Source organism: Notothenia rossii (genome assembly GCF_949606895.1).
Source record: "Notothenia rossii genome assembly, chromosome: 11".
Classification (NCBI taxonomy): domain Eukaryota; kingdom Metazoa; phylum Chordata; class Actinopteri; order Perciformes; family Nototheniidae; genus Notothenia; species Notothenia rossii.
The window spans coordinates 1276411-1299291 of NC_136910.1; the positions used below are offsets into that span (position 1 = coordinate 1276411).

At 42.3% G+C, this 22881-nt stretch overlaps 3 protein-coding genes and 1 long non-coding RNA gene across 13 annotated transcripts; 1 reads left to right on the forward strand and 3 right to left on the reverse strand.

Moving 5' to 3' along the window:
- The first annotated feature begins 520 nt into the window (after positions 1-520).
- LOC307025385 (hydroxycarboxylic acid receptor 2-like) lies at positions 521-6695 on the forward strand. 2 transcript variants are annotated; one of them, XM_079660018.1, is made up of 5 exons: positions 521-572; positions 1615-2218; positions 2429-2596; positions 4161-4307; positions 4697-6695. In XM_079660018.1, exons 2-5 carry the CDS (start codon positions 1826-1828, stop codon positions 5066-5068), a joined length of 1080 nt encoding a protein of 359 aa, XP_079516144.1. In that variant the 5' UTR covers positions 521-572; positions 1615-1825; the 3' UTR covers positions 5069-6695. The 2 variants fall into 2 exon arrangements, with proteins under 2 accessions (XP_079516144.1, XP_079516143.1); XM_079660017.1 differs by lacking the exon at positions 521-572 and having other exon boundaries at positions 1415-2218.
- A 1331-nt stretch (positions 6696-8026) lies between these two features.
- On the reverse strand, positions 8027-21843 carry LOC307025387 (uncharacterized protein). 9 transcript variants are annotated; one of them, XR_013804144.1, is made up of 10 exons: positions 21742-21813; positions 16004-16078; positions 14311-15614; positions 14163-14225; positions 14004-14084; positions 13165-13251; positions 12822-13073; positions 12648-12740; positions 12325-12406; positions 8027-12235 (listed from the first exon to the last, which is right to left on the reverse strand). XR_013804144.1 is itself a non-coding variant. In XM_079660020.1 (5 exons), exons 1-5 carry the CDS (start codon positions 16456-16458, stop codon positions 12226-12228), a joined length of 390 nt encoding a protein of 129 aa, XP_079516146.1. In that variant the 5' UTR covers positions 16459-16462; the 3' UTR covers positions 8027-12225. The 9 variants fall into 9 exon arrangements, 2 of the variants coding, with proteins under 2 accessions (XP_079516146.1, XP_079516145.1); XR_013804148.1 differs by lacking the exon at positions 21742-21813 and adding an exon at positions 16844-16926; XR_013804145.1 differs by lacking the exons at positions 16004-16078; positions 21742-21813 and adding an exon at positions 18538-18754.
- Positions 13280-13750, reverse strand: LOC307025389. Its single transcript, XR_013804151.1, has 3 exons — positions 13673-13750; positions 13501-13581; positions 13280-13418 (listed from the first exon to the last, which is right to left on the reverse strand). It is a non-coding gene; the product is annotated as an uncharacterized lncRNA (long non-coding RNA).
- On the reverse strand, positions 16698-22752 carry LOC307025388 (uncharacterized protein). The gene is made up of 8 exons (XM_079660021.1): positions 22592-22752; positions 22424-22510; positions 22263-22357; positions 22092-22178; positions 20718-20969; positions 19027-20326; positions 18877-18939; positions 16698-16761 (listed from the first exon to the last, which is right to left on the reverse strand). Exons 1-4 carry the CDS (start codon positions 22725-22727, stop codon positions 22095-22097), a joined length of 402 nt encoding a protein of 133 aa, XP_079516147.1. The 5' UTR covers positions 22728-22752; the 3' UTR covers positions 16698-16761; positions 18877-18939; positions 19027-20326; positions 20718-20969; positions 22092-22094.
- Positions 22753-22881: the final 129 nt, after the last annotated feature.

Sequence of the window (22881 nt, forward strand, 5' to 3'; positions counted from 1 at the left end):
GTGTGACGGAGCAGGGTGTACTTGTACTTGTTATTAGTCCTTTTGTTTTTAATGATGTGTCTGTTGTTTGTGTTTGTTTTTAGAGTGTGTCAGGAGGATGGATGGATCCCTTGTCTTTATCTCTGCAAACAAAACTACCTACGGGTACAAATAAAGAACCTGAACCTGAACCTGAACCTGAACCTGAACCTGAACCTGAACCTGAACCTGAACCTGAACCTGAACCTGAACCAGGAGCAAATGGACGTCACAGAATAATAACTGAAGTTTGATTGATTTAAAATACTAAAATTCATCCAATCAGCATTCCCTCTTCACGTCGTGGATCTTATTTCAGAGACAGTGGAAAAACCCCAACATGCAGAAATGTCTCTTTTCGCAGCAACAGCGTAAATCCTGAGATTTCTAAACTTCCTGTAAAGTTTGTAATTTTGAACCCGGAGAGGAAGCGTTTAAAAACCTGCAGAAACTCGTCCGTCTGACGTCAGCTGTGACGTAACAGGAAGTGACGCCTTCATCATAAAAACACAGAGTGAGTTAACGAGCTGCTTCTGATTGGAGTCCTTCGCACGGTGAGTTCTGCTTCATCACTGTAACACACTGTATTACATACTCTTCATTATATCGTGTTTAACTTACATGCGTGTTCAAAATGGGTTTTCCTATAAATGAATGATCAAATGTGTCATCATGTTTGAAAAGAACATCTTAAATTAAGTGCATTAAAAAATTATCAATTAAGTTTAATTTCAATTTTCTGAATCTTTTAATTTGACATTTTCAATTTGGTGCATGAGAAGTGCTCTGCAAATAAAGCTTTATTATTATTATTGTTATTGTTATTGTTGTTACCATCATTAGGTTTGTGGGTCATTTTTCTGTAATTGTTTTTACATGTGAGTGGAGGAGTCCCTCACCCTGCCATTTCATCAAGGAGGGCAACCAGATTCTGAATGTGTTCAATCTGGATAGCGGCGTGTGTGTGTGTGTGTGTGTGTGTGTGTGTGTGTGTGTGTGTGTGTGTGTGTGTGTGTGTGTGTGTATTTTGGAATTGTCTGGAATAACTAATTAAGTCTAATAAAAATGGACTAATTTAGAGTAAATGTTTAGATACAAAATATATAAAATACATAAAATATAACTCTTGGAAGAAAAAGGGATCAGCCATGTTTTGCTGTTTTAATTACATTTTTAAGATTTATAATATTTATTTCATTATTTTAAAAGCTTTAAAATGCTTAACCTAATTAAATTGATATATATTTTTAAAATATATACTGAGATGTTCAGGTGCAGTTGTGTACTAAATATAATAAATAAATAATTAAATATCTTAAATAAAGAATATCTAAAAAAATAAATTATGTAAAATAAAAATAATATATTATAAATAATATGTAAATACAAAAATAAGAAACAAAAATAAATAAAGGTTATAAGCTTTAATGTCTTTAAAATGTGCTTTAGGAATAATATCAAATGGCCTGTAATGAACACTTTATTTAACACTAGACTCTCTGTGTTTGTGCAAAATGTGTTGTTATCTGAACAGGAAGTCACTTTACTTCATGTTCTTACGCTGAAAAGCACTCTCTGTGTTTTCCTCATTTTCAGAGAAAAGGAGGAAGGTGAAAAGGTGAAAAGGTGAAAAGGGGAATTGGCAAACATCCTGAATCTCGACATCTCCCAGTGTGCACCGTCCACCCTCTAAAAACACAACATTATTTATGAGAATCATCTCAAAATAATCCTGTCTTCGTCCGTCTCACTGGAAACTCACAACTAAACGTTCATCTGGGTTAGAGTAAAGATAGAATTAGCCGAGATGCTAACGGAGCTAAACGTCACCGCGATGTTGAACTTCACGACCGCGCCCCCCGTTGGCGGTTGCCCTCCGGTCGGTATCCAACTCGAGGGTATCCTCCTGCCCCCCGTCCTCACCATCGACGTCACCCTGGGGCTTCTGGGTAATGCAGTTGCCCTGTGGATCTTCTGCTTTAAGGTGAAGAAGTGGAACCCCAACACGCTGTTCCTCTTCAACCTGGTGATCGCAGACTTCCTGGCCCTGGTCAGTCTGCCTCTGAGGATCCACGCTCTGCTCCTCGGTCACTGGGTGTTCGGAGACGCCATGTGTCGGATCAACCTCTTCCTGATGTTCTCCAACCGCTCTGCTAGCATCGCACTGATGACCGTGGTGGCCATCTACCGCTACTTCAAGGTGAGGGGATAACATCTACCGCCAACAGTCGTGTGTTGACAGGGTTTAGCTAACGTTACCGCTCTGTGTTTCAAAAGAGTTGAAAAGAGAGACAAATCTGAAAATTGGTCTCAAAATAATGAATTCTCGTGATTTTTGTACGAAGAATATCCTTTCTTGTGTTTTCATCCTAAAATGTTGCCAGAATACTAACGTTAGCTCTCTCTGCAGGTGGTCCACCCTCACCACCGGGTGAACCTCATGACGAGGCGTCAGGCTGCGTTCGTGTCTCTGATCGTCTGGTTTCTGGTGATCGGCCCCCGTGTTCCCATGCTGGCCTTCAACCACATCAAGAGGCGCGGCCATCGCACGCAGTGCTTCTTCTTCACCTCCTACAAGGTGAGAGAACTGCTAGCAGAGGTGGAAGTAGCGGAGTACAAATACTTTGTTACTGTACTTAAGTACATCTTTCTGGTATCAGTACTTTACTCCACTACTTATTATTCTGATGACTTTTTACTTTGACTTCTTACATTTTGAACCCAAATACCTGTACTTTCTACTTCTCACATGTTGAACACAAATACCTGTACTTTCTACTTCTTACATGTTGAACTCAAATACCTGTACTTTCTACTTCTTACATGTTGAACTCAAATACCTGTACTTTCTACTTCTTACATGTTGAACACAAATACCTGTACTTTCTACTTCTTACATGTTGAACTCAAATACCTGAACTTTCTACTTCTCACATGTTGAACACAAATACCTGTACTTTCTACTTCTCACATGTTGAACTCAAATACCTGTACTTTCTACTTCTCACATGTTGAACTCAAATACCTGTACTTTCTACTTCTTACATGTTGAACTCAAATACCTGTACTTTCTACTTCTCACATGTTGAACACAAATACCTGTACTTTCTACTTCTCACATGTTGAACACAAATACCTGTACTTTCTACTTCTTACATGTTGAACCCAAATACCTGTACTTTCTACTTCTTACATGTTGAACACAAATACCTGTACTTTCTACTTCTTACATGTTGAACCCAAATACCTGTACTTTCTACTTCTTACATGTTGAACACAAATACCTGTACTTTCTACTTCTTACATTTTGAACACAAATACCTGTACTTTCTACTTCTTACATGTTGAACCCAAATACCTGTACTTTCTACTTCTTAGATGTTGAACACAAATACCTGTACTTTCTACTTCTTACATGTTGAACTCAGATACCTGTACTTTCTACTTCTCATTTTCCAAACAGGCTGGTTCCTTTAGTCTGAATGTGTGTTTGGTGGCGTGATCATTATTATTTAGAGTCATTGCGTGCCTATTGATTTGAACATGATCCGTGTATCCATCATTTCCTGGTCTTCTCTAAAGAAGAGGGACCAATGGAAACGTTGTCATGTTGCCGTTGGTCACCATGGAAACATTCATTAGCTAACAATGACATTATTGTTCTATTCATATAAAGGGAGGTCAGGTACTCTTTAAAACAGCTGCTCGTTATGGGTACTTTTTACTGAAGTACATTTCAAAGTTCTTTACTTTGACTTGAGTAAAGAAGTTTAGTCAGTACTTCTACTTTCACCAGAGTACTTTTAAACACGAGTATCTGTACTTCTACTTGAGTAAAGGATGTGTCCTCCTACTTGAGTACAGGATGTGTCCTCCTACTTGAGTAAAGGATGTGTCCTCCTACCTGAGTACAGGATGTGTACTTCTACTTGAGTACAGGATGTGTACTTCTACCTGAGTACAGGATGTGTACTTCTACTTGAGTACAGGATGTGTACTTCTACCTGAGTACAGGATGTGTACTTCTACCTGAGTACAGGATGTGTACTTCTACTTGAGTACAGGATGTGTACTTCTACTTGAGTACAGGATGTGTACTTCTACTTGAGTACAGGATGTGCTTCTTCTTCACGTCGTGTTAGGAGGCGTCTCGCTCCATCCTCATCTTGCTGAAGATGCACCGCATCCTGACGGTTCTGGAGTTCTTCCTGCCGGCCGCCATCTTGCTCTTCTGCTCCGTCAGGATCCACAGCTTCCTGCGGGGACGACAGATGGGGAACCCGGAGAAGGTTTGTCTTTGATCTTTCCTTTATTTCACAGAGAGGGATTTATCTATCATACCTTTTACCTCCTTGTGTCCCTTATAGTCTATCAGTGTGAGCCTCGTGTAAATGTCCCAACAGGTTAGCACCTGGCAGCTTCTACGTGCTGGAGACCCTACTCTATTTATATCATAGAGCCTTTGGGTACTCAACATTACCGTGTGTGTGTGTGTGCATGTGTGTGTGTGTGTGTGTGTGTGTGTGTGTGTGTGTGTGTTTGTAACATTTTGAATATTATTTGAGACATTTTCTGCTTTTTTTTCCATTTGAACATGTTTTTTTTACACATGTTTTGATTCCGGTGTTTCCAAAGTGCTGTACTAATAAAGCTTTAATATTACTCTGACCCTCACTAGGTGCGTAAGGCGATGCGTGTGTGTGTGGCCATCGTGCTGGTCTTCACGCTGTGTTTCCTGCCCACCACCCTCTCCACCATCGGCCTCTGGTTCATCACCTCCTTCAGACCCTGGGACTGCGCCTCCTTCTACTCCTTCACCCAGATCACCATCGTGTCTCTGGGGATGAACTTCCTGAACTCTGCTCTGGACCCCGTGGTCTACGTGTTCTCCAGCTCCACCTTCAAGAGGGCTCTGTGTAGCTCGCTGCCCAGGAGCCTGCGCTGCTGCGGGGGGGAAGAGGAGGCGCAGTCATCCTCCTCCACGGGGACTCAGAGCACCGTCCAGCAGGAGCTGAAGTCCATCAGCGGAAGAGGAGGAGGAGAAGCGTAGAAATACACCGTCAATAAGAGAGGTTCAGGAATGAGTCCCAAAAAGACATGAGGCAGCGTTTTACCACTTCCTGTCCCTTGATCTGGAGGTCAATGGCTTTCTGTTTTTGGTTGGTTGGATGATTTGGTGTGTGTGTGTGTGTGTGTGTGTGTGTGTGTGTGTGTGTGTGTGTGTGTGTGAGGGGTTTCACAACTACCAATATTTACTAGTCGACACATTTTTCAAAATAGTAGTCGACTAGTCTTTACGTCATAATAGAGACACACAAAGAGAGGTTTACAACTGTATTTTATATTGGAACTCATTCAGTAACATTAAACACTGCATTTTAATTTGTGTTACATGGCTGAGTAAATAACAAACACTGGACTCACCAAAATCGACAGCAAAAAACTCTTGTTTACATAAATGCCACGTAAATCCAGTGCGCAACACTTTATTCGCTGTCCTCCACGATAACGTCCACCTTTCCATATTTTTGGTTTGGTTTGAACACCAACGCATCGACATGTGAGGGAAGGAGCCTTGACCGCTTTCGGGTGACAGTGTTGCCTGCCAGGAAAAAACCCTCTCACTCGGGGTGCTTGTGGCTGGAATAGCCAGGTAGCTTCTCGAAAGCGGGGGAAGCGGTGCACGTTTTCTGCCCACCACTCCAGTGGATTATCCATTGTGGGGATATGCGGTGTCCGCTGGCAGTAATCCCGTAGCTCATCATCCGCATCACTGTTGCCTCTGTTCAGTGCTGACGCCGGTCCGTTGCTCACTGGTGCTAGCATTACTGCTAGTGCTAGCTGTCGGCAGCGGGTGTTTCATCTTCAGATGGTTGCGCATAGCAGATGCATTTGTATTGTACTTCAGTACAGCTGTACACAACTGACACTTCACTGTGGAGTTGGTTACATCTTCGTTAAAGTACTGCCATACATAAGAATGTCGGACGTGTTTTGGAGCATTTTGCAGCACCTCGTTTACCTCCATTTTTTTCTCGACTAGGGCCTACAGCGCCGACTAGTGGTAAAGGTAGTCGACTAGTCGACTAGTTGGTGAAACCCCTAGTGTGTGTGTGTGTGTGTACGCGTGCGTGCGTTTAGGAGATTTTTGTCAAATGTTTTAAATATTCCTCAGACATTTTCCCATTTTTCTAAATCTTTTAGCATATTTTTTGCACATTTTAGGTTTTGGGGACATATTTCTGTAAATGTGTGCATGTGGAGATAAAGTCAGTAACAAGGACTAAAAATGCTACCAAAAAAAGAAAATATGAGAAAGGTTAAATACACACGGATTAATGGCAGCATGTTTTTGTACAAGGAAGTGAAGCAGTGTCGAGCTACACCATCGATAAGAGGTGCAGGAATGAGTCCCAAAAGGACACTTGTTGCCTGAATCTGAATATACTTGATATATCTAAATATACATCTAAAGATACTTGGAACATATGCATTTGAAGAGTTGTGTGTGTTGGACATTTGTGTGAAAGTTTTTTTCCTTCATTTTTCTGAATCTCTGCTCATTTCTCGAAGGTTTTGTGATATTTTTCTTTAATTGTTTTTACATATTTTGCAAATGTGCAACAACTAAAAAGGCTACCAGATAAATAAAACATCACAGATGTTAAACACACAGATTAACAGCAGGATGTTTCTGTGCAATTATTACAGACATTTGTATTTAAAGCCAATTCTGCCGTTTTATCCTGATGATGGAAACTGAGCGCCATCGTGTGGACAGATCAGAAATTACACCTGCACAGGAATTCTGTCTAACATGTTTGACTTTATTAATGTATTCTATCAGATAAAGGATAACATTTTAAAGTAAAAATACGAATAGATTATATTTATTGACCCTAAATCAGGAAATGGTTTTGTTTACAAGGCATTGCACAGGAGTGAGAGATCAAAAATAAACAAATGTATAAAATAGAGATATTATCTTATGAAAACACACGGTGTACAGAATGAGTTAGACCAGACTGCCAGTAATACAAACAGGATACTGTCTCAAAAGAAGACTAAGGTTTAAGCCACTAGAGGGCAGCAGAACTGTAAATACAATATTATAATGTGTGTGCGTGTGTGTGTGTGTGTGTGTGTGTGTGTGTGTGACCTAAAGACACAAGATAATCAAAAGTGGAGAGGCTCATCAGCAAAATGAGGACACACTCTTGAGGACACACACACTCTCTTGAGACTACATTACTCATGTCCGTCTGTTTCGTGGCTTGTCGGTACGTTTTTAAATCAAGTGCAGACATGTTATATTGTTATGAAATCTTTTGGCATTTTTCACATGTTCTCAGGATATTTTCTTGAAATATTTCCCATATTTTTCAGACTCCTTTGGGGACATTTTAAGTGATCGTTGGTCATTGTATATGATTTTTCCAGACAATACTCAATATGTGTGTTGGCTTCTTCAGAACCTGCCTCTTTGTACATTCAGGACGTTTCTATACAAATAAGAAAAACATTGCTTCCAAGAGCCAGCACTGGATTATAACCTTCCCTTTACCTGAAAGGCTTTTATTGTGAAGACCCACATGAAAACTGGAGAATCAACAGAAACCTAAATTAAAAAGGACATTTGTTTATATATATATAAAACATGTCCTTTTTTTATATCTCGCTTCCTGCATGGTGCACATTGCGTTATAACTCTTAATCTTTCCTGTGACACGCAGACTATGTGTGTGTGTGTGTGTGTGCGCGTGTGTCATTTCTGCTCAGAAGAGGCTCTTCAGAGGACAGATGTCCACTCAGTAATCAGTGAGTGAGGACAGCGAGAACACTCTAAAGACAAGAGCTGCGAGACGCTCTCATAATATCAGTTTCCAGTCTTTGGTCAGTAGAACTCGCAGAGGAGGAAAGATTACATTAACGTCACAGTTATACAGTTTTTCAGTCCGTGGGATGTGGAGTTAAAGCGAAATACACAATCCAAGAAACGAAAACCTCATTCTGATCAGAAGTGTTTTTATTGATACTTTTCCAGGAAACAGAGTTCGCCTGCAAGAAAGAGTCAAAGTTTAGTCATGAATCAATAAAGTGGTATCTGTTGGTCCCTGAAGGCATCATCTCCCTGGTCCAATGGGATTCCTCCATTTGATTTTGGATGATTGCATTACGTTGATACTAACGGCATTTATTCTATATTTAGCTTCATTGTGTAACTAAAGTAAACATTTCTCAGTGCAAGCTATTTCTCACATGTGAAGCTGGGTTCATGTCCCCAGCGTTCAGATAAGAACTTTATTGATCCCAATTTGGGAAATATTTGCATTTCAGCAGCATAAGCAAGGCATTGTACATTCGAGGAATTAAAAGAAACAATCCAAAATGTAAACATCTCAAATAGCATTACAAAAGCAGGACATAGTTAAAGACGCCAATAATATCCTGCTTTATATTTTGTTAATGTACATTTGTATTTCCACATGTATACGTTTTACTTTTAGTGCCATTTTACTCCTATTTGAGATGTTTATTTTGGATTGTTTATTTCTAGTCTTTTTTTATTGTCTCTTATTGTCTTTTTATGCTGCTGCACACAATGTACAACAATATCTGTTTTCTTTATTACTGTAGATCTTTATTCCATTTTATGTCAATGTAAATACTGCTATATTTAAAAAATGTTTTTCTAGTTCTGTGTTTTTAATTCTTGTTTTACTTTTATGTATGCACCACAACTTCAAGTCAAATTCCCCGTACGTGTCAACCTACCTCGTAATAAACCTGATTCTGATTCAACGCAAACATTTCTCAAATTAGGATCAAAAAGTAAATTCAAAATCTTTATTCATCCAGGTGAAATCCCATTGAGATCAATGATCTCTTTTTCAAGGCAGACCTGCAGCAGTAGGTTCCACATGAAGACATAAACAACAGAACAACAAAAGGACATCATACAGCAACATGTACAGGGATTACCATTTACATATCTATCCACATGAGCAGGTACCAACAGCTTCTGATTGTGGCGCATCCAACCGAGCTTTAAAAACATGTAGTGTTACCAGCTTGGTAAGTTTCCATTCTTTTTGCAGACTGTTCCAAGACAGAGGAGCTGCTCACCTGAAAGCTTTCTTCCCTAAGACAGTCCTTGCACTTGGCACATTTAATAAAACCATAGCATGCGATCTAAGGCAATAACTACTTTCAATTTGCCTAGAGATCAGGTGTGAGTACCATATGTGTTCGGGGGCCGTCTCTTACCAATGACGTCACGCATTCAACACATTGTGATTGGCTGTACGGTAACTTGCCCAGGGGTGCTCGGGGCCAAATCACATCTATCATGACGAATTGAAGTATTCCTATGCTCCTAGCGTGTGAAAATGTTTGTGAAAAACATGTAAAAAAACATGAAAACGGAGCAATGGTTGTACGCCATTGGCTCTACGGCAACTCAAGAGGACCATCATACACGGTCAAATTCCGAACATTTAAAAAGCCTACACTTCATTCTTTACTTTGTCCGTTATTATATGTAGAAGATATTACTTTTTTTCTCCGTCATGTTGTTTCCATAGCAACAACTTCAAACAGGAAGTTAACCTAAATTACATTTAAGACACTGCAACGTACGAAAGAAATAAAAACAATGTAAAATGTTTGTGAAAAACGTGTGCAAAACGGAGCAGTGGCTGTGATGCTAGCTTTGCGGCTAGCGGTTAGCATTTTCAATGGAAATATACATCGAAACATCAGGTTTCAGTAAAAACAAGGCCCCACTGATCATCTACTCTGAGACGATTCCAGGGATGCCTGACTTGAGTTTCTAGCACCAGGGAAAGTGGACAAAAGTGCCCCAGATCAGCCTCTTAATTTAGCCAGGGCCTAGTGCTTGCCTATGGGCATGAACATTCAGGAAACTCTCCTCAGTCGGGGTCGCGAGATGATAAAAAAAAAAAAAAAAAAGATTAATTGTTTTTTAAAATTATTATTAATAACGTTTTTATAGACATTTTCAGGGGCGGACTAGCCATCTGTATAATTTCCCCGCAACGAGTTTTCAAAAGTTTGGGAACCCCTGGTTTATCCAACATGGCTCTGTAAAGGAAAATTGTACCAGTGACTGAGCCTCCGTACAGTTAGTGAAGGCAGACCTGCCCTGGTATACAGGGTACAGTGATGCGTAAGTGCTTTACAATTTGTCAAAATCTCAGTGCACTGTGATACGCAGCATCTAACTTGCTCAGGTAATGGGCAGGTGCATTCATATACAACAAATCAAAGCAGTGTCTGTAGTCTTTTTAGCTTTAGAAAAGAGCATTACCTTGGTTTGATCAACATTTAAAAGAAGCTTTAGTTCAGAGAGCTGAGTCTGAATAATGTTAAAAACAGCCTGTAATTTAACACCAGCCTCCTGAATGGAGGGACCTGCACAGTACATCACGGTATCATCCACATAGAGATGTAAAGTAGCTTCATCCACATTTTCACCTAAGCTGTTGATATATATGGAGAATAAAAGTGGACCTAAAACAGAACATTGAGGAACACCATTAGCAATGTTTAACCACTCAGAAGACAGCCCATCAAAGTGAACACATTGGGACCTTTCAGAGAGGTAGTTCACAAACCACCCCACTGCATGGCTGGATATGCCTATACTGAGTAGCCTCTGCTTTAAGATGTGATGATCGACGGTATCAAACGCTTTGGACAGGTCAATAAATAGAGCTGCACAACTCTGCTTATTATCTAAGATACTCGTAACGTCATTCACCTCTTTCACTGTGGCAGTGATGGTGCTGTGTTTCTTTCTGAAGGCTGACTGATGTTTAGACAGGATGTCATTTTTACATAAAAACTCCTTCACCTGTTCACTCACTAGGCGTTCGAGAACCTTAGCAAGAACTGACAATTTAGAGATTGGCCTCTAGTTATTTAAAACAGTTTCCTCCCCTCCTTTTAGCAAAGGCAAGACATAAGCTGACTTCCATACTTTAGGAATTGCATTTGAGCTGAGGGAGAGGTTAGAAAGAGTAGTGAGAGGTGGAGCAATAAAATCTGCAGCTATCTTTAAAAAGAAAGGTTCTACGTTGTCCGGGCCAGCCGGTTTCTTAGGATCTAACTTGGTTAAAGCTTCATGAACAACATCAACAGTAAAAGGAGTAAAACTGAAAGGGTTTTCCAGACCACCTTGTTCAGAGTCACGGACTGGGGTGTTCACAGAAGCAGAGTTAGAAACAGAATCAAACAGAGAGCCACAGGACACAAAATGCTCATTAAAGCAATTTAGCATAGTGGCCCTGTCTGATCTAGAGCCAGGTGCTGTGGTGAGGCACGGAGGTAGCTCATTACGGATCTCACCGGTGGATATCGATTTTATGGCTTTCCAAAATGTTCTAGGGTTATTTAGGTTCTTTGTGGAAACTGACATATTCCTTAGCTGCCTAAAGCGTAGCCATTCTACCTCTGAGCCTGATCTCCTAGCCTTTGCCCAGGCATTGTTTCTCTCATGAAGGAGACTGGACAGTTCAGCAGAAAACCAAGGATTGTCTCGTCCCTTCACTCTAAATGTACGCAGGGGTATGATTTCCTGATAGTAATAATAGCAAGAAAACCAGGCTCCTTTTCCTCTTAATCGACAAAAACATTGTCATCTGCTTTAAAATCACCAGCAAACTCCGCAAAAGTGAGATTTGAGCTCAAGAAGCAGACCTGAAGAACCATCATAGCAGGCAACTGAGGAAGATAAACATTTGTCGAACCGATTGTCTGTGAAAAGGCAACCAGTAATTGTTTGTGTAACACATCCGAACCTTTACAGGGGATGTCCACTGCGGGCGGTAGAACAGACCTGAGTCCAGTCGACTTCTCAGGATGACGAGAGAACTTCTCATTGTCCAAAATAGCTAACAGGCATAGCAGAATCACGATATGGGTCATTTTCCCAGAGCAGCACAGCATCCGGATAGGCACCCAAGCAGGCCCGAAACGTGGAGGCGCTCCGGTCTCTCCGCGATATCCCCGGTGCAGAACCTCCTCAGCACAGAAGGATAGGCGAAGCAGGTCCAGCCCAAAACGTAGAGGCGCTCCGGTCTCTCCACGATATCCCCGTGGTAAAACCTCCTCAGCACCGTAGAGCACGACAGGTGGAGCAGGTGGATACAGGCCTCCGCTACAGCAGGTGCAACTGGGTTACTTCTAGTTTGGGCTGGAACCAGAGGCAGTTTTAGGCAACATGTCCAGCAGTTTAGAGTTCATTTAAAACTTCTGAACCAGTTTGAAAATTAAAACACTTACCGGCATTTATCGGAGCTGCATTGTCGTATTTGAGTATCGCCGCCAAAGGGAAAAGGTCCATCAACATTTCTACGGGGGGCAACTAGAGATAGATTTAGGGAAAACGTCAAGGAGTCCATGAAAAACAAACAAAAATCTTGAGTTTCTAATGGTTTTATTGGAAGACCTAAAGTCAATTGACACAGGTTTTGCATTGGCATAACGAGTAGCAGCGCCATGAGGAACAGGTCCATCAACACTTCCTGAGGGAGCAGTGTTACTTTCTGACACTAGACAGATTTAGACATTAAGTCATGCCTCTAAACTAAGATTGGGTAACTTACCGTCCATGTTGCCTAAAGGATAAAAACCATAACCATAGGAGATCACTTCAGGAGCAGCGCCACTGGGAACAGATCCTGGGTTACCAGACTGACCTGAAACCAGAGAGGTTTGAGTTTAAGGAAAACAAAGTCAATGTTATGCTTATAAACCGGTCTATAGGTTGGAAGACTTACCGTCTTTTGTTGGGTCTGTGTAATGAGAAGCACTTCCATAGGGAACCGGTCCATCAGCTGTGTTCCTACCAGTTTGACCTGGAACCAGAGACATATTTAGGAGAAAGGTTGAGAAGTTAAATGAAACAAAGGTCATGTTATGCTTCCAAACCAGTCACAAACTTATCTTTATTTGTCACAGGTAGCCTGCGTTGGGGTATTGAGTATCACTGCCAAAGGGAACAGGTCCATCAACACGTCCACTGGGGGCACCTAGAGATAGATTTAGCCAAAATGTCAAGGAGTCCACGGACAAAAACTTAATTTCAAGCTTCTAAATGGTTCTTTAGGTTGGAAGACTTACCGTTTATTGACACATGTTTTGCACCACCATAGGAATCAGGTCTATCATCGAGTCCACCTGGGGCAGCTGGGTTACTTCCAGTTTGACCTGGAACCAGAGGCAGTTTGAGGGAAAATGTCCAGCAATTTATATTTAATTTAAAACTTCTGAACCAGTTTGAAAGTTAAAAGACTTAACTTTTATCGGCGCTGCGTTGGCATAATGAGTATCTCCGTCGAAGGGAACAGGTCCATCAACACGTCCACGGGGGGCAACTAGAGAGATTTAGCCAAAATGTCCATGAAACAAACAAAAACCTTCATTTTAAGTTTCTAAAGGTTTTATTGGAATACCTACAGTCTATTGACACAGGCTTTGTGTTGGCATAACGAGTAGCACCGTCATTGGGAACAGGTCCATCACAGAGACCAGTCTGACCTGAAAGACATATTTAGGCAAAATGTCCATGTTTTCAGAGAATAAATGTGATTTGATGCTTCTTAACCAGTCTGAAAGTTAGAAAACGTACCTTCATTTTTCACATCGTAGCCTGCATTGGGGTATTGAGTATCACCGCCAAAGGGAACAGGTCCATCAACACGTCCACCTAGAGATAGATTTAGCCAAAATGTCAAAAACTTAATTTCAAGCTTCTAAACTTTGGACGATTTACTGTTTATTGACAAAGGTTTATCATTGGGATAATGAGTAGTACCACCATGGGGATCAGGTCTATCATCGAGTCCACCTGGTCCAGCTGGGTTACTTCCAGTTCGACCTGGAACCAGAGGCAGTTTGAGGGCAAATGTCCAGCAGTTTATAGTTAATTTAAAACTTCTGAACCAGTTTAAAAGACTTACCGGCATTTAACGGCGCTGCGTTGGCATAACGAGTATCACCGTCGAAGGGAACAGGTCCATCAACACGTCCACGGGGGGCAACTAGAGAGATTTAGCCAAAATGTACATGAAAAATAAACAAAAACCTTAAGTTTCTAATGGTTTTATTTGAAGACCTACAGTCTATTGACACAGGTTTTGCACCATCATAAGGAAAAGGACCATCATGGAGACCAGTCTGACCTGAAACAGACATATTAGGCTAGATGTCCACGTTTAGGGAATAAGTGTGATTTAATGCCTCCAGTCTAAAAGTTGGAAAACGTACCTTCATTTGTAACGGGGTAGCCTACGTTGGAGTATTGATTCGCACCATAATAGGGAGCAGGTCCATCAACACGTCCACCTGTTGCTGCTGCGGTACTTTCTGCAACTAGAGACAGGCTTCGGACAAATTTAAACAGCTTTATGGAGAATACGGTTAACTTAAAGCTTCTGAACCAATCTAAAAGATCATTGGCAGCACTCGTCCCCGGCTTGAGCCTCAGGATCCATGTATCTGTGATCCTCTCCAGAATGGAAGGAGTCATCACATACAGAGCATCAACTAGTTCCTGAACAGTGTCCTTCACATGCTGATATCCAAGAGAGGGAGTTCCACAGTCACAAGATGGAGGAATAGAAAGCAGTATTCAATGTTTACTTCAGATTAGCTCCACGTCAGAAATGATCATGCTTGTCACATGTATCTCCATAGAGGCTGAATCATCATGTTAAACACATAGCTATCATATGCCTCAAGCAGTCCTGATGCTCTTCTAGGTAATCACACATCCTGTCATGTTCACAGCTACAGTTGGGATACCTTTGTTATTGTTACGTTCCCTCCTAAACTGGGGGTACAAAGGAAGTGACCAAACACCAAAATAACCAGGAGAGAGAAAGAGGAGAGGAAACTGACTGCTGAAGCCACAAAGTGATGCTTTAAATAAGAAAGAAAAGAGGCTCACCAGCCAATCTGCAAAACAAACTTAAAGTAACTAAGAACAACTTCCTTCTAAAAGAAAGTGACTAAATGAAACTATACACAAAAAGGTAAACTGGAGCTCATCTCCTAACAATTCACAAGAACACAGGCCTCACACAGAGACAGAGACATGCTGCACACATGCAGCCAGAGGAGAAGGAGAGAGGCCACTGCTGCCTTCCTCAGGTCCTTTAAGGAGGCCCTGTTTGGGAGCACCTGGGGAGAGGCTGCACCTGGAGACAATCAGGGAGAGAGAGAGACACAAAAGCACCAACTGCAGCACGTAACATCCCCCCCCCCCATAAAACACACGCTATACTGCTCACAAGCAGCCAACACCGGAGCATCACATGGAACACACATCACTCACTGAACACAGATCCACATCGCTCTGAGCCAGGTCCACACCCACCGAGACGGGAACACCCACAGCACTGTCACAGAACTTACATGCAACTCACCTCTCTGTCGCATTGCAACTGGGTGCCGGTCTTTTGGCTTTTCCACAGACCGCTTGGAAGCTGCCACCTGCTCCTTCAGAGCTACACACTCTGCCACTAGATGACCAGGGTCAAGACAAAAGAAACATCTCTTTTTCTTGGGTCCTGGAAGAGAAACAGAATGTATGTTCTGGGACACAGTTTTTAAACTCCTCCAGCTCTATGAGATCACAACCTGAAGTCAAGTCGTCAGCCTTTGATGCCTTACGCCATCCGTTGAATAGCTTTCTCTTCTCTATTGCAAAGTCTACAAAACTTTGGCCAGGTGTTTTCTTCAGGCCACGAAAACGCTGTCTATAAGCCTCAGGCACAAACTCATCCACTTTGAGAATAGCACATTTAACCTTTTCGTACACAATACTGTCTTCAACAGGAAGAGAAGAGCAAACCATCTGAGCCTTAGACTAGCTGCACTGTAACAGTATGGCCCACACATCTTTGAGAACAAAGTCAATGTTATGCTTATAAACCGCTCTATAGGTTGGAAGACTTACCGTCTTTTGTCGGGTCTGCGTAATGAGAAGCACTTCCACAAGGAACCGGTCCATCAACACGTCCACGGGGGGCACCTAGAGAGAGATTTAGCCAAAATGTCCATGAAACAAACAAAAACCTTAATTTTAAGTTTCTAATGGTTTTGTTTGAATACCTACAGTCTTTTGAAACAGGTTTTGTGTTGGCATAACGAGTCGCACCGTCATTGGGAACAGGTCCATCACAGAGACCAGTCTGACCTGAAAGACATATTTAGGCAAAATGTCCATGTTTTTAGAGAATAAATGTGATTTGATGCTTCTTAACCAGTCTGAAAGTTAGAAAACTTACCTTCATTTTTCACATCATAGCCTGCGTTGGGGTATTGAGTATCACTGCCAAAGGGAACAGGTCCATCAACACGTCCACTGGGGGCACCAAGAGATAGATTTAGCCAAAATGTCAAGGAGTCCATGGACAAAAACTTAATTTCAAGCTTCTGAACGGTTCTTTAGGTTGGAAGAATTACCGTTTATTGACACATGTTTTGCACCACCATAGGGATCAGGTCTATCATCGAGTCCACCTGGGGCAGCTGGGTTACTTCCAGTTTGAACTGGAACCAGAGGCATTTTAGGGGAAATGTCCAGCAGTTTATAGTTAATTTAAAACTTCTGAACCAGTTTAAAAGACTTACCGGCATTTATCGACGCTGCGTTGGCATAACGAGTATCCCCGTCGAAGGGAACAGGTCCATCAACACGTCCACGGGGGGCAACTAGAGATATTTAGCCAAACTGTCCATGAAACAAACAAAAACCTTCATTTTAAGTTTCTAATGGTTTTATTGGAATACCTACAGTCTATTGACACAGGTTTTGTGTTGGCATAACGAGTAGCACCGTCATTGGGAACAGGTCCATCACAGAGACCAGTCTGACCTGAAAGACATATTTAGGCAAAATGTCCATGTTTTTAGAGACTAAATGTGATTTGATGCTTCTTAACCAGTCTAAAAGTTTGAAAACTTACCTTCATTTGTCACAGGTAGCCTGCGTTGGGGTATTGAGTATCACCACCGAAGGGAACAGGTCCATCAACACGTCCACTGGGGGCACCTATAGATAGATTTAGCCAAAATGTCGAGGAGTCCATGGACAAAAACTTAATTTCAAGCTTCTGAACGGTTCTTTAGGTTGGAAGACTTACCGTTTATTGACACATGTTTTGCACCACCATAGGGATCAGGTCTATCATCGAGTCCACCTGGGGCAGCTGGGTTACTTCCAGTTTGACCTGGAACCAGAGGCAGTTTGAGGGGAAATGTCCAGCAGTTTATATTTAATTTAAAGCTTCTGAACCAGTTTAAAAGTTAAAAGACTTAACAGCATTTATCGGGGCTGCGTTGTTATAACGAGTATCGCCGCCGAAGGGAACAGGTCCATCAACACGTCCTGAGGCAGCGGTGTTACGGTCTGCAACTAGAGACAGAGTCAGGCAATAGAGTCATGCCTCTAAACTAATCTGAGGATAATTGGGTAACTTACCGTCCATGTTGCCTAAAGGATAAAAACCATAACCATAGGAGATCACTTCAGGAGCAGCGCCACTGGGAACAGATCCTGGGTTACCAGACTGACCTGAAACCAGAGAGGTTTGAGTTTATGGAAAACAAAGTTAATGTTATGCTTATAAACCGGTCTCTAGGTTGGAAGACTTACCGTCTTTTGTCGGGTCTGCGTTTGTGTAATGAGAAGCACTTCCATAGGGAACCGGTCCATCAACACGTCCACTGGGGGCACCTAGAGATAGATTTAGCCAAAATGTCAAGGAGTCCATGGACAAAAACTTAATTTAAAGCTTCTGAACGGTTCTTTAGGTTGGAAGACTTACAGTTTATTGACACATGTTTTGCACCACCATAGGGATCAGGTCTATCATCGAGTCCACCTGGGGCAGCTGGGTTACTTCCAGTTTGACCTGGAACCAGAGGCAGTTTGAGGGAAAATGTCCAGCAATTTAATTTAAAGCTTCTGAACCAGTTTAAAAGTTAAAAGACTTACCGGCATTTAACGGCGCTGCGTTGGCATAACGAGTATCCCCGCTGAAGGGAACAGGTCCATCAACACGTCTACGGGGGGCAACTAGAGAGATTTAGCCAAAATGTCCATGAAACAAACAAAAACCTTCATTTTAAGTTTCTAAATGGTTTTATTTGAAGACCTACAGTCCATTGACACAGGTTTTGCATTGGCATAACGAGTAGCAGCGCCATGAGGAACAGGTCCATCAACACTTCCTGAGGGAGCAGTGTTACTTTCTGACACTAGACAGATTTAGACATTAAGTCATGCCTCTAAACTAAGATTGGGTAACTTACCGTCCATGTTGCCTAAAGGATAACAACCATAACCATAGGAGATCACTTCAGGAGCAGTGCCACTGGGAACAGATCCTGGGTTACCAGACTGACCTGAAACCAGAGAGGTTTGAGTTTAAGGAAAACAAAGTAAATGTTATGCTTATAAACCGGTCTCTAGGTTGGAAGACTTACCGTCTTTTGTCGGGTCTGCGTAATGAGAAGCACTTCCATAGGGAACCGGTCCATCAGCTGTGTTCCTACCAGTTTGACCTGGAACCAGAGACATATTTAGGAGAAAGGTTGAGAAGTTAAATGAAACAAAGGTCATGTTATGCTTCCAAACCAGTCACAAACGTATCTGTATTTGTCACAGGGAGCCTGTGTTGGGGTAATGAGTATCACTGCCAAAGGGAACAGGTCCATCAACACGTCCACTGGGGGCACCTAGAGATAGATTTAGCCAAAATGTCAAGGAGTCCACGGACAAAAACTTAATTTAAAGCTTCTAAATGGTTTTATTTGAAGACCTACAGTCTATTGACACAGGCTTTGCACCATCATAAGGAAAAGGACCATCATGGAGACCAGTCTGACCTGAAACAGACATATTAGGCTAGAAGTCCACGTTTTTAGGGAATAAGTGTGATTTAATGCCTCCAGTCTAAAAGTTGGAAAACGTACCTTCATTTGTAACGGGGTAGCCTACGTTGGAGCATTGATTCGCACCATCATAGGGAGCAGGTCCATCATCACGTCCACCTGTTGCTGCTGCGGTACTTTCTGCAACTAGAGACAGGCTTCGGACAAATTTAAACAGGTTTATGGAGAATACGGTTAACTTAAAGCTTCTGAACCAATCTAAAAGATCATTGGCAGCACTCGTCCCCGGCTTGAGCCTCAGGATCCATGTATCTGTGATCCTCTCCAGAATGGAAGGAGTCATCACATACAGAGCATCAACTAGTTCCTGAACAGTGTCCTTCACATGCTGATATCCAAGAGAGGGAGTTCCTCAGTCACAAGATGGAGGAATAGAAAGCAGTATTCAATGTTTACTTCAGATTAGCTCCACGTCAGAAATGATCATGCTTGTCACATGTATCTCCATAGAGGCTGAATCATCATGTTAATCACATAGCTATCATATGCCTCAAACAGTCCTGATGCTCTTCTAGGTAATCACACATCCTGTCATGTTCACAGCTACAGTTGATACCTTTGTTATTGTTACGTTCCCTCCTAAACTGGGGGTACAAAGGAAGTGACAAAACACCAAAATAACCGGGAGAGAGAAAGAGGAGAGGAAACTGACTGCTGAAGCCACAAAGTGATGCTTTAAATAAGAAAGAAAAGAGGCTCACCAGCCAATCTGCAAAACAAACTTAAAGTAACTAAGAACAACTTCCTTCTAAAAGAAAGTGACTAAATGAAACTATACACAAAAAGGTAAACTGGAGCTCATCTCCTAACAATTCACAAGAACACAGGCCTCACACAGAGACAGAGACATGCTGCACACATGCAGCCAGAGGAGAAGGAGAGAGGCCACTGCTGCCTTCCTCAGGTCCTTTAAGGAGGCCCTGTTTGGGAGCACCTGGGGAGAGGCTGCACCTGGAGACAATCAGGGAGAGAGAGAGACACAAAAGCACCAACTGCAGCACGTAACACCCCCCCCCCATAAAACACACGCTATACTGCTCACAAGCAGCCAACACCGGCGCATCACATGGAACACACATCACTCACTGAACACAGATCCACATGGCTCTGAGCCAGGTCCACACCCACCGAGACGGGAACACCCACTGCACTGTCACAGAACTTACCTGCAACTCACCTCTCTGTCGCATTGCAACTGGGTGCCGGTCTTTTGGCTTTTCCACAGACCGCTTGGAAGCTGCCACCTGCTCCTTCAGAGCTACACACTCTGCCACTAGATGACCAGGGTCAAGACAAAAGAAACATCTCTTTTTCTTGGCTCCTGGAAGAGAAACAGAATGTATGTTCTGGGACACAGTTTTTAAACTCCTCCAGCTCTATGAGATCACAAACTGAAGTCAAGTCGTCAGCCTTTGAGGCCTTACGCCATCCGTTGAATAGCTTTCTCTTCTCTATTGCAAAGTCTACAAAACTTTGACCAGGTGTTTTCTTCAGGCCACGAAAACGCTGTCTATAAGCCTCAGGCACAAACTCATCCACTTTGAGAATAGCACATTTAACCTTTTCGTACACAATACTGTCTTCAACAGGAAGAGAAGAGCAAACCATCTGAGCCTTAGACTAGCTGCTCTGTAACAGCATGGCCCACACATCTTTCAGCAAACAAAGTTAATGTTATGCTTATAAACCGGTCTATAGGTTAGAAGACTTACCGTCTTTTGTTGGGTCTGCGTAATGAGAAGCACTTCCATAGGGAACCGGTCCATCAGCTGTGTTCCTACCAGTTTGACCTGGAACCAGAGACATATTTAGGAGAAAGGTTGAGAAGTTAAATGAAACAAAGGTCATGTTATGCTTCCAAACCAGTCACAAACATATCTTTATTTGTCACAGGTAGCCTGCATTGGGGTATTGAGTATCACTGCCAAAGGGAACAGGTCCATCAACACGTCCACTGGGGGCACCTAGAGATAGATTTAGCCAAAATGTCAAGGAGTCCACGGACAAAAACTTAATTTCAAGCTTCTGAACGGTTCTTTAGGTTGGAAGACTTACCGTTTATTGACACAGGTTTTGCACCACCATAGGGATCAGGTCTATCATCAAGTCCACCTGGGGCAGCTGGGTTACTTCCAGTTTGACCTGGAACCAGAGGCAGTTTTAGTGGAAATGTCCAGCAGTTTATAGTTAATTTAAAACTTCTGAACCAGTTTAAAAGACTTACCGGCATTTAACGGCGCTGCGTTGGCATAACGAGTATCACCACCGAAGGGAACAGGTCCATCAACACGTCCACTGGGGGCAACTAGATAGATTTAACCAAAAGGTCAAAGAGACAAAAACTTAATTTCAAGCTTCTAAACTTTGGACGATTTACTGTTTATTGACAAAGGTTTATCATTGGGATACTGAGTAGTACCGCTATGGGGATCAGGTCTATCATCGAGTCCACCTGGGGCAGCTGGGTTACTTCCAGTTTGACCTGGAACCAGAGGCAGTTTGAGGCGAAATGTCCAGCAGTTTATAGTCAATTTAAAACTTCTGAACCAGTTTAAAAGTTAAAAGACTAACCGGCATTTAACGGCACTGCGTTGGCATAACGAGTATCGCCGCCGAAGGGAACAGGTCCATCAACACGTCCACGGGGGGCACCTAGAGAGAGATTTAGCCAAAATGTCCATGAAACAAACAAAAACCTTAATTTTAAGTTTCTAATGTTTTTATTGGAATACCTACAGTCTATTGACACAGGTTTTGTGTTGGCATAACGAGTCGCACCGTCATTGGGAACAGGTCCATCACAGAGACCAGTCTGACCTGAAAGACATATTTAGGCAAAATGTCCATGTTTTTAGAGAATAAATGTGATTTGATGCTTCTTAACCAGTCTGAAAGTTAGAAAACTTACCTTCATTTTTCACATCGTAGCCTGCATTGGGGTATTGAGTATCACCACCGAAGGGAACAGGTCCGTCAACACGTCCACTGGGGGCACCTAGAGATAGATTTAGCCAAAATGTCAAGGAGTCCATGGACAAAAACTTAATTTAAAGCTTCTGAACGGTTCTTTAGGTTGGAAGACTTACCGTTTATTGACACAGGTTTTGCACCACCATAGGGATCAGGTCTATCATCGAGTCCACCTGGGGCAGCTGGGTTACTTCCAGTTTGACCTGGAACCAGAGGCAGTTTGAGGGGAAATGTCCAGCAGTTTATAGTTAATTTAAAACTTCTGAACCAGTTTAAAAAGACTTAACAGCATTTATCGGGGCTGCGTTGGCATAACGAGTATCCCCGCCGAAGGGAACAGGTCCATCAACACGTCCTGAGGCAGCGGTGTTACGGTCTGCAACTAGAGACAGAGTCAGGCAATAAAGTCATGCCTCTAAACTAATCTGAGGATAATTGGGTAACTTACCGTCCATGTTGCCTAAAGGATAAAAACCATAGGAGATCACTTCAGGAGCAGCGCCACTGGGAACAGATCCTGGGTTACCAGACTGACCTGAAACCAGAGAGGTTTGAGTTTAAGGAAAACAAAGTTAATGTTATGCTTATAAACCGGTCTCTAGGTTGGAAGACTTACCGTCTTTTGTCGGGTCTGTGTAATGAGAAGCACTTCCATAGGGAACCGGTCCATCAGCTGTGTTCCTACCAGTTTGACCTGGAACCAGAGACATATTTAGGAGAAAGGTTGAGAAGTTAAATGAAACAAAGGTCATGTTATGCTTCCAAACCAGTCACAAACGTATCTGTATTTGTCACAGGTAGCCTGCGTTGGCATAACGAGTATCCCCGTCGAAGGGAACAGGTCCATCAACACGTCCACGGGGGGGCAACGAGAGATTTAGCCAAAAGGTCAAAAACTTAATTTCA

Coding starts and splice junctions, on each gene's coding strand:
- LOC307025385 (XM_079660018.1), top strand. CDS start 1,826: ATGCTAACGGAGCTAAACGTCACCGCGATGTTGAACTTCACGACCGCG. Junction 2,219..2,428: donor CCATCTACCGCTACTTCAAG/GTGAGGGGATAA, acceptor CTCTCTCTGCAG/GTGGTCCACCCTCACCACCG. Junction 2,597..4,160: donor TCTTCTTCACCTCCTACAAG/GTGAGAGAACTG, acceptor ACGTCGTGTTAG/GAGGCGTCTCGCTCCATCCT.
- LOC307025387 (XM_079660019.1), bottom strand. CDS start 16,458: ATGGACTCCTTGACATTTTGGCTAAATCTATCTCTTGGTGCCCCCAGT. Junction 16,244..16,334: donor CTATGATGTGAAAAATGAAG/GTAAGTTTTCTA, acceptor TATGTCTTTCAG/GTCAGACTGGTCTCTGTGAT. Junction 12,741..16,162: donor AAAACCTGTTTCAAAAGACT/GTAGGTATTCAA, acceptor CTCTGGTTTCAG/GTCAGTCTGGTAACCCAGGA.
- LOC307025388 (XM_079660021.1), bottom strand. CDS start 22,727: ATGACCTTTGTTTCATTTAACTTCTCAACCTTTCTCCTAAATATGTCT. Junction 22,511..22,591: donor CACAGACCCGACAAAAGACG/GTAAGTCTTCCA, acceptor CTCTGGTTTCAG/GTCAGTCTGGTAACCCAGGA. Junction 22,179..22,262: donor ACGCAGCCCCGATAAATGCT/GTTAAGTCTTTT, acceptor CTCTGGTTCCAG/GTCAAACTGGAAGTAACCCA.